Source organism: Coregonus clupeaformis, chromosome 24 (assembly GCF_020615455.1).
Source record: "Coregonus clupeaformis isolate EN_2021a chromosome 24, ASM2061545v1, whole genome shotgun sequence".
Classification (NCBI taxonomy): Eukaryota; Metazoa; Chordata; class Actinopteri; order Salmoniformes; family Salmonidae; genus Coregonus; species Coregonus clupeaformis.
This window is the reverse complement of record NC_059215.1, coordinates 59,437,014-59,449,698: the sequence shown is the minus strand read 5'-3', so window position 1 is coordinate 59,449,698 and position 12,685 is coordinate 59,437,014. Positions and strand designations below refer to the sequence as shown.

The 12,685-nt window shown below is 43.2% G+C and overlaps 1 protein-coding gene across 3 annotated transcripts in view; it reads left to right on the top strand.

Moving 5' to 3' along the window:
• Positions 1–6,756, top strand: part of LOC121538633 (OTU domain-containing protein 5-A) — a 122,603-nt gene extending 115,847 nt beyond the window's left edge. For 2 of the 3 annotated variants that reach the window (XM_041846817.1, XM_041846815.1), the window contains exons 6-9: positions 4,437–4,625; positions 4,771–4,978; positions 5,078–5,194; positions 6,319–6,756. In XM_041846817.1, the coding sequence (XP_041702751.1) occupies positions 4,437–4,625; positions 4,771–4,978; positions 5,078–5,194; positions 6,319–6,437 (633 nt within the window). In that variant the 3' untranslated portion in view covers positions 6,438–6,756. The remainder of the gene's footprint in view (positions 1–4,436; positions 4,626–4,770; positions 4,979–5,077; positions 5,195–6,318) is intronic. The other variant, XM_041846816.1, reaches the window with a different exon arrangement.
• Positions 6,757–12,685: the final 5,929 nt, after the last annotated feature.

Sequence of the window (12,685 nt, the reverse complement as noted above, 5' to 3'; positions counted from 1 at the left end):
CTTGGGACTATCTATTGTTCCATGTAGTGAATCTGTTATTCAATGCGTTTGTATGGGCTAATAGCAGTAAGGCCAAATACAAATTTTCATCACATTATTATTATTTTTTATATATACTTCTAGGGGTCTTAAAATTCCAAATCAAATAGCAAAATTATCCTTCGTATGACCTTCTTAAAACAATAAAGCTTAGCTTAGAGTGTTGCAGAGATGGTTGTCCTTCTGGAAGGTTCTCCCATCTCCACAGAGGAACTCTGGAGCTCTGTCAGAGTGACCATCGGGTTCTTGGTCACCTCCCTGACCAAGGCCCTTCTCCCCCGATTGCTCAGTTTGGCCGGGCGGCCAGATCTAGGAAGAGTCTTGGTGGTTACAAACTTCTTCCATTTAAGAATGATGGAGGCCACTGTGTACTTGGGGACCTTCAATCAATTGAATTTACCACAGGTGGACTCCAATCAAGTTGTAGAAACATCTAAAGGATGAACAATGGAAACAGGATGCACCTGAGCTCAATGTCGAGTCTCATAGCAAAGGGTCTGAATCCTTATGTAAGTAAGTATTTGTTTTTTAGCAATTCAGGATGTTTCAACCTGTCCTTTTCGTGATGGTAAATCCCTATTCAAATATATTGGCAATGGACACTGTCCAATTGCAGTATAACATGTTGACACTAGCAATATATTATATGTGTAATGGAAACTTCCATTAGCAATATATTGGCAATGGGCATTTAGTCATAGTTTATCCCATCCCTCACTCTTAGGTGTTAATTTCAGCATGTTCATTTCGTGATGGCAAATCTTAATTAATATATATTGGTAATGGACACGCTCCAATTTTAGTATAACATCTTTACACTGACAATATAATATATATGTAATGGACACTGTCCATTAGCAATATAGTACAATGGGCATTTACCATCACAAATTGGACATGCAAGTAAATAGCTGAAATGCCCAATTGTCAGGCTCTTTGAACTCAGAACGGCCTAGCAGAGTTAGTTGTTCCTCTCCCTAGCGTAGGTGTTGATTTCAGCCTGGCCATTTGGTGATGTTAAATCCCTGCTTAAATATATTGGAAATTGACTGTGTACATTAGACATATGATATATTGCCAGTGCCAACATTTCATACTGCAAATATTGGCACTGGCAATATAAAATATGTCAAATGTACGCTGTCCATCCGCAATATAACATATGGACTATGCCAATTTATCATACTGCAATTGGACAGCCATCAAGTCAGCCATCAGTCAATAGGATATCATACTGCCACCAAACTGATACATACTGACACCAAGCTGACTTCATCTAACTCGTTTAGAGGCCGGAATTCCAGGCCGAAATTCATAGCGCCTTCTGTTTAAACCTTAAAAAACCTTAAAACATGTAGTTACATTTGAGCTGCGGGTCCAGTTCTGACATTATTTGTAGGCCTAGTTGAGGCAACCCCAAATCCCGAGTTTCGGCTTGATAGGTCATTCAGAGCCCGAACAGCGGCCTTAATTAGTATTGGAGAAAAAAAAATCAGGGGTCACTGAAAGAGCCATCGGCCAGAAACTTGTAGGGTTGGTTTCTAAGGGCCGAGGCGGTTTCAATGCACCTAGTCTTGTGTTTCTGGGACTTTCCTAAATGTCGTCCTTTTCGTGATGTTACAAATGAATTGAATATATTGCAACTGGACGAGGCTGTTTCTCGGCCTGAGAACCTTCTAGAGTCACATAACTCACGGTGCAGTACCGACTTGAGCTCTAGAACAGGTGTGCAAAGTTTGAGGTCTGACAGTTATTTGATGGTTCGAGCGCCGGGAACTATAGCAGGCTCTGTGCGTCTGTAAGCCCCACATTGTGTCACTCCATCTTGGCTGTGTGTGTGTGAGTGGTTCTTGGAGGTGTGATGGGCATTGTGAGCACTTGTCAGGCTAGAGCAGGTCTCTATGGGTGCTGTCTGTACAGGGGGCTGTGTGAGTCTGTCCAATTGCAATATGAAATGTTGGCACCTGCAATATATCATTGTCCATTTGCAATATATTACAATAGGCAATCACCATCACAAATTGGACACGCGGTTAAAGTGCAAATACAATTCAATTGTGCTGTCCTTTGACTGTTTATGATGATTTGGAGCATGAGATGGCTGACTTGATGGCTGTCCAATTGCAATATTGTACAATGGCATTGGCCATATGATGTATTGCAAGTTCATACTTCCCTTTTAGGATATCAAGGGGACCGCATACTCATCATATCGATATCTGGAGGGGTACCGGTGGCCCTAAACATGTGGCAAAAGGAACTTTTCAAATCGCATACACGGAAGCAGAGTTAGAGCATAACCTGTAAACCAATGTTATCCTATGGGAGAAACTTGGATGTGTCAAACTACATTAATTCTGTGGCTGGTCCACCCCACCCTCCCCCCGATGACCCCTGTCGAAAACGTTGTGTCTCTGCATGATCCAGAGGCCGCAACATGTCAAAAGCATGTTGAAATCAATACTAGTCAGGCTTCATTCCGGGACTACTTTTTTGCACAGTCACTGCGGGCAGACCGAGTGTGCTACCGTCATGTGGGGCACCTCATTGAACTCAGAACAGCCTAGAGACAATAGTGATGCCATTTGTTTGCTGTTCACGCAGTGTTAATTTCAGCCAGTCCATTTCGTGATGGTAACTCCCTGTTTAAATATATTGCCAATGGATACTGTCCATTTCCAATATGACAATGCACCTAAGCTATTGCAGATGGACAAACTTAATACAGAAAATCACAGAAATCATGTAGAACTCCGAAACCCACCTTAACGGACTCGCCTTAACTCACCTCAACTGAATATATAATTTTGTGCTTAAAAAAACATATTTTTTCTAGCATCACGAATTGTCACTTGTACGATTTATCAAAACACATTTTATTGGTCACATACACATATTTAGCAGAAGTTATTGCAGGTGTAGCGAAAATCTTGTGTTTCTATCTCCAACAATGCAGTAGTATCTAACAATTCACAACAATACATACAAATCTAAAAGTAAAATAATGGAACAGTATTTCACAATTCCTGACATTTAATCCTAGTAAAAAGTCCCTGTCTTAGGTCAGTTAGAATCACCACTGTATTTTAAGAATGTGAAATGTCAGAATAATAGTAGAGAGAATGATTTATTTCAGCTTTTATTTCTTTCATCACATTCCCAGTGGGTCAGAAGTTTACATACACTCAATTAGTATTTGGTAACATTGCCTTTAAATTGTTTAACTTGGGTCAAACGTTTCAGGTAGCCTTCCACAAGCTTCCCACAATAAGTTGGGTGAATTTTGGCCCATTCCTCCTGACAGAGCTGGTTTAACTGAGTCAGGTTTGTAGGCCTCCTTGCTCGCACACGCTTTTTCAGTTCTAACCACAAATGTTCTATAGAATTGAGGTCAGGGCTTTGTGATGGCCACTCCAATACCTTGACTTTGTTGTCCTTAAGCCATTTTGCCACAACTTTGGAAGTATGCTTGGGGTCATTGTCCATTTGGAAGACCCATTTGTGACCAAGCTTTAACTTCCTGACTGATGTCTTGAGATGTTGCTTCAATATATCCACATAATTTTCCTTCCTCATGATGCCATTTATTTTGTGAAGTGCACCAGTCCCTCCTGCAGCAAAGCACCCCCACAGAATGATGCTGCCACCCCCGTTCTTCACGGTTGGGATGGTGTTCTTTGGCTTGCAAGCCACCCCCTTTTCCCTTCAAACATAACGATGGTCATTATGGCCAAACAGTCCTATTTTTGTTTCATCAGACCAGAGGACATTTCTCCAAAAAGTACAGTCTTTGTCCCCATGTGCAGTTGCAAACCGTAGTCTGGCTTTTTTATGGCGGTTTTGGAGCAGTGGCTTCTTCCTTGCTGAGCGGCCAGACATGTGGAGGTCTACCATTTTTTTTCTGAGGTCTTGGCTGATTTCTTTTGATTTTCCCATGATTTCAAGCAAAGAGGCACTGAGTTTGAAGGTAGGCCTTGAAATACATCCACAGGTACACCTCAATTGACTCAAATGATGTCAATTAGCCTATCAGAAGCTTCTAAAGCCATGACATCATTTTCTGGAATTTTCCAAGCTGTTGAAAGTCACAGACAACTTAGTGTATGCAAACTTCTGACCCACTGGAATTGTGATACAGTGAATTATAAGTGAAATAATGTCTGTAAACAATTGTTGGAAAAATTACTTGTGTCATGCACAAAGTAGATGTCCTAACCGACATGCCAAAACTATAGTTTGTTAACAAGAAATGTGTGGAGTGGTTGAAAAACGAGTTTTTATGACTCCAACCTAAGTGTGTGTAAACTTCTGACTTCAACTGTATATCCATCTCACTGTTTTGTGATTGCTATGTCTGGTTTTATGTCCAGTTAGTGACCTCTGCCTCTCCCTCCCAGCAGTATGCAGACCAGTCACTTATGAAGAACGCCATTAAAACCTCAGAGGAGTCCTGGATCGAGCAGCAGATGCTGGAAGACAAGAAGAGAGCCACAGACTGGGAGGCTACCAACGAGGCCATCGAGGAGCAGGTGGCCAGGGAGTCCTACCTGCAGTGGCTCCAGGACCAGGAAAAGCAGGCGCGGCAGGTGAGAGAGAGCATGCAAGTAAATGGTAGATTGAAGATCATTCCAGTGACATCATTCTTAGAAAAACAATACTACCACATTTGGTTCAAATGAATCTAGTATCAGCTGGTGTTTTAATGAGGTCGTTGTCTCCCTCTCCTCCCAGCCACGTAAGGCTAGTGCCACCTGCAGCTCGGCAACTGCAGCAGCGTCCAGTGGTCTAGAAGAGTGGAGTGCCCGCTCGCCCCGGCAGCGCAGCTCAGCTCCCTCACCAGAGAACACTGACCCCTCCCACTCAGACACAAGCACCAAGCCCCCCTCCCCTGCTGGAGCGACCCTCATCATGTCCAAGCCCCCTTCACCTTGTGCCCCAGGTAAGTCACTGTGACAAACCTTAAGAAGTGTCCTGAATCAACTTAGAGGGTGGCATATCAAATTAATTGTGGATTTCCTTTCTCTGCCCCCTACTCTAGGTCCCAGCAACCAGGCTTGTGTTAGGCCTGATAGACCCACCTCTTCAACTCTAAAGTCTCTGTACCCTGCATTGGAGTACCGTGCTATCATGCAAGAAATGTCACCCACCGCCTTTGGTAAAATAATCACTTCCATAGCTCTTTATTTACTTAAAAACGTATTCAAATGAATGCATTCAATTAAATTCAAACTTTATTAGTCCCCTTTAGGCAATTACTACTGTTGCTGATATATGTTATTTTATTTCAGAATTTTTAAATAAGGCATAGAATAGGCAGTATTGTCCGTTTGAAATGTAATACTTCAGAGGGGATAGTTGTCAACACTAGTTACAATCCTTAACATAAATCATATCAATCACGGTGTTATAGACCGATATTATTACACCTCTGCTGTGAAAGCATGGCTCTTTAGCTGCTGCTAGAGTGAAGACACTTGAATAACAACACAGCTAGTGTCCCAGACCTGCTGTTTTCAACTCTTAATGATCGGCTATGAAAAGCCAACTGAGATTTATTCCTGATTATTATTTGACCATGCTTGTCACTTATGAACATTTTTGAACATCTTGGTATGGTTCTGTTATAATCTCCACCCGGCACAGCCAGAAGAGGACTGGCCACCCCTCATAGCCTGGTTCCTCTCTAGGTTTCTTCCTAGGTTTTGGCCTTTCTAGGGAGTTTTTCCTAGCCACCGTGCTTCTACACCTGCATTACTAGCTGTTTGGGGTTTTAGGCTGGGTTTCTGTACAGCACTTCGAGATATTAGCTGATGTACGAAGGGCTATATAAAATAAAATTGATTGATTGATTGAGCTAGTAGAGATGAGTGAGAGTCTTTTTTGCTTTGCAAAGTATTTGGGTCACCCTAGGTCGGACATATATTTTTTGTGATCATTTCCCATTATGGATTGTTTGATTGCTTAGCTACACTGTATCAGAAAGAAAAAAAATAAACATAGAATAGTAGAGAGCAGATGCACCTAACCTGAAATGACCTCCCTCTCAAATTGCTGGGTCGTGATTTGGTGCATAACCGACACATTTTTATTTGGGAATAAGCTTTATCATCCCAAAAACCAAACAAAACCTTTGTTATCCACTGTCACTTTAATGTGCAGAATGTATACAGCAACTAAAGATATGTTATAAACTAGTAATTCCAGTACCCCTTTCAATTTAAAATAACTACAAGTGTAGGTGTTGCCTTTGAATGTATTTTCTCTCTCTTTATGGTGTAGGTTTAACAGACTGGGAGGATGATGAGATTCTGGCCTCAGTCTTGGCTGTTTCACAACAAGAGTACCTCGACAGCATGAAGAACTCTATGCATAGAGAACCTTCTCCGGACAGCAGTTGATAAAGGGGATCAAGCACACACAACTTCCCCTGAAAGGAAGGGGACAGAACAGAGAGAAATCCAAACGTCATCATGCAACCATCCAGTCTTCTGTTCTCCCTCTCCCTCCATCTCTGCCTTTCCACACCTACCAATAAAGATCCAGCATAATAAGACTCCACCCCCTACCTTTCTAATACCATTGATACCATCATTGGACTTCACAGTTTCACAGTTTATGAAATTCATATTCATGTTCTCCAGCAACACCCCAACATCAACATATGTGAAAGTGGCATGTTTCTATGTTTTTTTGGGAATAAAGATAGAGGAAGATAAATGTTTCCAATGACATCATTGATGCGCATCATGTGATTTTAACCAATTATGAGTGGGCATTGCCTACTAATTGCCTACTATTTGGTTAATGATGTCATTGGAAACACTTATATTCCTATATCTTTTTGACTACAAAACATAGAAACTTGCTATTTTCACATATGTTGATGTTGGGGTGGTGTTGGAGATTATCAATATGAAGTTGAATTTTTTTTAAATGTCCCTTTTAAGGTGCATGTTTAATTGAACACAACCAATATCGTCATAGAAACAAAACAACAATTTAAAAAAATAGTTTTACTTATCCTCTTAATGATTGATTCAAATGTTTGTTTTATTTTATTGTTTGGGATGGAAATACCTTTTTTCTTGGAATAAAAGAGGAAATATTTCTGAAAAACAGCACTTTTGTTTATTTTTGCTATAACTGTACTTCATTGCATGTTGTGTACTCTTCTGCACCCATTCATATGGAACACAGTTCTAAATATTTAATTGCGTTTTACCTGAATGCTTGGAATTCCCATTTACGTGAGGAGTTTTTTGCTCTCTCTGTTATTGCCACCCACCAGCAACCACCCTTCACTGTTTACTTCACTTGTGGGGATGGTCTTTTACTCAAAATCAAATCTAATTGTATTGGTCGCGTACAGATATTTAGCAGATGTTATTGCAGGCGTAGCGAAATGCTTGTGTTCCTAGCTCCAACAGTGCAGTAGTATCTTACAATTCACAACAATACACACATCTCAAAGTAAAATAATGGATTTAAGAAATATATAAATATTAGGACGAGCAATTTAGGAGTGGCATTGACTAGAATACAGTAGAATACAGTATGTAAACATTATTATGGTGACCAGTGTTCCATGTGTATGTACATATGGCAGCAGCCTCTAAGGTGCAGGGTTGAGTAACCAGGTGGTAGCCGGCTACTGACAGTGACTAAGTTCAGGGCAGGGTACTGGGTGGAGGCCGGCTAGCGATGGCTATTTAACAGTCTGATGGCCTTGAGATAGAAGCTGTTTTTCAGTCTCTCGGTCCTAGCTTTGATCCATCTGTACTGACCTCGCCTTCTGGATGATAGCAGGGTGAACAGGCCGTGGCTCGGGTGGTTGATGTCCTTGATGATCTTTTTGGCCTTCCTGTGACATCGGGTGCTGTAGGTGTCCTGGAGGGCAGGCAGTGTGCCACCGGTGATGCGTTGGGCAGACCGCACCACCCTCTGGAGAGCCCTGCGGTTGCGGACGGTGCAGTTGCCGTACCAGGCGGTGATACAGCCCGACAGGATGCTCTCAATGGTACATCTGTAAAAGTTTGTGAGGGTCTTAGAGGCCATGCCAACTTTCATCAGCCTTCTGAGGTTGAAGAGGCGCTGTTGCGCCTTCTTCACCACATTGGCTGTGTGGGTGGACCATTTCAGATTGTCGATGTTGTGTACGCCGTGGAACTTGAAGCTTTTCACCTTCTCCACTCCGGTCCCTTTGATGTGGATGGGGGCGTGCTCCCTCGTTTTGTTGATGTTGAGGGAGAGGTTATTCTCCTGGCACCACTCTGCCAGGGCCCTCACCGCCTCCCTGTAAGCTGTCTCGTCATTGTTGGTAATCAGGCCTACTCCTGTTGTGTCGTCTGCAAACTTGATGATTGAGTTGGAAGCGTGTGTGGCCACGCAGTCATGGATGAACAGGGAGTACAGGAGGGGACTGAGCACATACCCTTGTGGGGCCCCTGTGTTGAGGATCAGCGTGGTGGAGATGTTGTTTCATATCTTCATCACCTGTGGGTGGCCCATCAGGAAGTCCAGGACCCAGTTGCACAGGGTGGAGTTCAGACCCAGAGCCCCGAGCTTGGAGTGTACTATGTTGTTGAAGGCTGAGCTGTAGTCAATGAACAGCATTCTTACATAGGTATTCCTCTTGTCCGGATAGGATAAGGCAGTGCGATGGCGTTTGCATCATCTGGGGCGGTATGCAAATTGAAGTGGGTCTAGGGTGGCCGGTAAGGTGGTGATATGATCCTTAACTAGCCTCTCAAAGCACTTAATGATGGCAGAAGTGAGTGCTATGGGGCGATAGTCATTTAGTTCAGTTACCTTTGCTTTCTTGGGTACAGGAACAATGGTGGACATCTTGAAGCAAGTGGGGACAGCAGACTGGGATAGGGAGAGTTGAATATGTCCTTTAACACTCCAGCCAGCTGGTCTGCGCATGCTCAGAGGACGCAACTAGGGATGCCGTCTGGGCATCATTTTCACTCTTAAATGTCTTACTCACGTCGGCCACGGAGAATGAGAGCCCACAATCCTCGGGAGCGGGCCACGTCGGTGGCACTGTGTGTTATCCTCAAAGTGGGCAAAGAAAGTGTTTAGCTTGTCCGGGAGCAAGACGTCGGTGTCCACGACGTGGCTGGTTTTCCTTTTGTAATCTGTGATTGTCTGGAGTCCCTGCCACATACATCTCGTGTCTGAGCCGTTGAACAACATCCCCTATACACTTCCTGATGAACTCAGTCAACATGTCAGTGTATACGTCAATGTTGTTCTCAGAGGCAACCCGGAACATACAGTGGGGAAAAAAAGTATTTAGTCAGCCACCAATTGTGCAAGTTCTCCCACTTAAAAAGATGAGAGGCCTGTAATTTTCATCATAGGTACACGTCAACTATGACAGACAAAATGAGAAGAAAAATTCTAGAAAATCACATTGTAGGATTTTTTATGAATTTATTTGCAAATTATGGTGGAAAATAAGTATGTGGTCAATAACAAAAGTTTCTCAATACTTTGTTATATACCCTTTGTTGGCAATGACACAGGTCAAACGTTTTCTGTAAGTCTTCACAAGGTTTTCACACACTTTTGATGGTATATTGGCCCATTCCTCCATGCAGATCTCCTCTAGAGCAGTGATGTTTTGGGGCTGTCGCTGGGCAACACGGACTTTCAACTCCCTCCAAAGATTTTCTATGGGGTTGAGATCTGGAGACTGGCTAGGCCACTCCAGGACCTTGAAATGCTTCTTACGAAGCCACTCCTTCGTTGCCCGGGCGGTGTGTTTGGGATCATTGTCATGCTGAAAGACCCAGCCACGTTTCATCTTCAATGCCCTTGCTGATGGAAGGAGGTTTTCACTCAAAATCTCACGATACGTGGCCCCATTCATTCTTTCCTTTACACGGATCAGTCGTCCTGGTCCCTTTACAGAAAAAACAGCCCCAAAGCATGATGTTTCCACCCCCATGCTTCACAGTAGGTATGGTGTTCTTTGGATGCAACTCAGCATTCTTTGTCCTCCAAACACGACGAGTTGAGTTTTTACCAAAAAGTTCTATTTTGGTTTCATCTGACCATATGACATTCTCCCAATCCTCTTCTGGATCATCCAAATGCACTCTAGCAAACTTCAGACGGGCCTGGACATGTACTGGCTTAAGCAGGGGGACACGTCTGGCACTGCAGGATTTGGGTCCCTGGCGGCGTAGTGTGTTACTGATGGTAGTCTTTGTTACTTTGGTCCCAGCTCTCTGCAGGTCATTCACTAGGTCCGCACGTGTGGTTCTGGGATTTTTGCTCACCGTTCTTGTGATCATTTTGACCCCACGGGGTGAGATCTTGCGTGGAGCCCCAGATCGAGGGAGATTATCAGTGGTCTTGTATGTCTTCCATTTCCTAATAATTGCTCCCACAGTTGATTTCTTCAAACCAAGCTGCTTACCTATTGCAGATTCAGTCTTCCCAGCCTGGTGCATGTCTACAATTTTGTTTCTGGTGTCCTTTGACAGCTCTTTGGTCTTGGCCATAGTGGAGTTTGGAGTGTGACTGTTTGAGGTTGTGGACAGGTGTCTTTTATACTGATAACAAGTTCAAACAGGTGCCATTAATACAGGTAACGAGTGGAGGACAGAGGAGCCTCTTAAAGAAGAAGTTACAGGTCTGTGAGAGCCAGAAATCTTGCTTGTTTGTAGGTGACCAAATACTTATTTTCCACCATAATTTGCAAATAAATTCATTAAAAATCCTACAATGTGATTTTCTGGATTTTTTTCTTCTCAATTTGTCTGTCATAGTTGACGTGTACCTATGATGAAAATTACAGGCCTCTCTCATCTTTTTAAGTGGGAGAACTTGCACAATTGGTGGCTGACTAAATACTTTTTTCCCCCACTGTATCCCAATCCGCGTGATCAAAACAATCTTGAAGCATGGATTCCGATTGGTCAGACCAGCGTTGAATAGACCTTAACGAGGGTAATTCATATTTGACTTTCTGCCTATAGGAAGGGAGGAGCAGAATGGAGTTGTGATCTGATTTGCCGAAGAGAGGGCGGAGGAGGGCCTTGTAGCCATCCCGGAAAGGAGAGTAATAGTGGTCCAGAGTTTTTGAAGCGCGAGTACTACAGGCAATGTTTTGATAGAATTTCGTTAATGTTTTCCTCATATTTGCCTAGTTAAAGTCCCCGGCTAAAATAAATGTGGCATCAGGATATGTGGTTTCCAGTTTGCTCAAAGTCCAGTGTACTTCCTTGAGGGCCATCGTGATATCGGCTTGAGGGGGAATATACACGGCTGTGACTATAACCGAAGATAATTATCTTGGGTCAGCATTTGTTTGTGAGGTATTCTAAGTCAGGTGAACAGAAATACTTGAGTTCCTGTACGTTACCACAATCACACCATGAGTAGTTAATCATGAAACATACACAATTGCCTTTCTTCTTCCCAGAGACTTCTTTATTCCTCTCTACGCGATGTACTGAGAACCCAGCTATCTTTATGGACGGGGACAGTATATCCGGAGAGAGCCATGATTCTGTGAAACAGAATATGTTATAGTCCCTGATGTCTCTCTGGAAGGAGATCCTCGCCCTGAGCTCATCTACTTTATTGTCCAAGGACTGAACATTTGCGAGTAATATACTCGGAAGCAGTGGATGGTGTGCACGTCTCCTGAGTCGGACTAGAAGTCCACTCCGAATACCTCTTCTCCACCGGCGATGTCTTGGAGCAGCCTCTGGGATAAGTTCAAATGGCTTGGGGGGTACGAACAAAGGATCCAATTCGGGAAAGTTGTATTTCTGGTCGGAATGCTGGTGAGTTACCGCCGCTCTGATATCCAAAAGTTCTTCCCGGCTGTATGTAATAACAAAAAAAACGTTATGGGCTAATAATGTAAGCAATAACACAAAAATATATACAGTGGGGAGAACAAGTATTTGATACACTGCCGATTTTGCAGGTTTTCCTACTTACAAAGCATGTAGAGGTCTGTAATTTTTTATCATAGGTACACTTCAACTGTGAGAGACGGAATCTAAAAAAATCCAGAAAATCACATTGTATGATTTTTCAGTAATTAATTTGCATTTTATTGCATGACATAAGTATTTGATACATCAGAAAAGCAGAACTTAATATTTGGTACAGAAACCTTTGTTTGCAATTACAGAGATCATATGTTTCCTGTAGGTCTTGACCAGGTTTGCACACATTGCAGCAGAGATTTTGGCCCACTCCTCCATACAGACCTTCTCCAGATCCTTCAGGTTTCGGGGCTGTCGCTGGGCAATACGGACTTTCAGCTCCCTCCAAAGATTTTCTATTGGGTTCAGGTCTGGAGATTGGCTATGCCACTCCAGGACCTTGAGATGCTACTTACGGAGCCATTCCTTAGTTGCCCTGGCTGTGTGTTTCTGGTCGTTGTCATGCTGGAAGACCCAGCCACGACCCATCTTCAATGCTCTTACTGAGGGAAGGAGATTGTTGGCCAAGATCTCGTGATACATGGCCCCATCCATCCTCCCCTCAATATGGTGCAGTCGTCCTGTCCCCTTCGCAGAAAAGCATCCCCAAAGAATGATGTTTCCACCTCCATGCTTCATGTTTGGGATGGTGTTCTTGGGGTTGTACTCATCCTTCTTCTTCCTCCAAACAC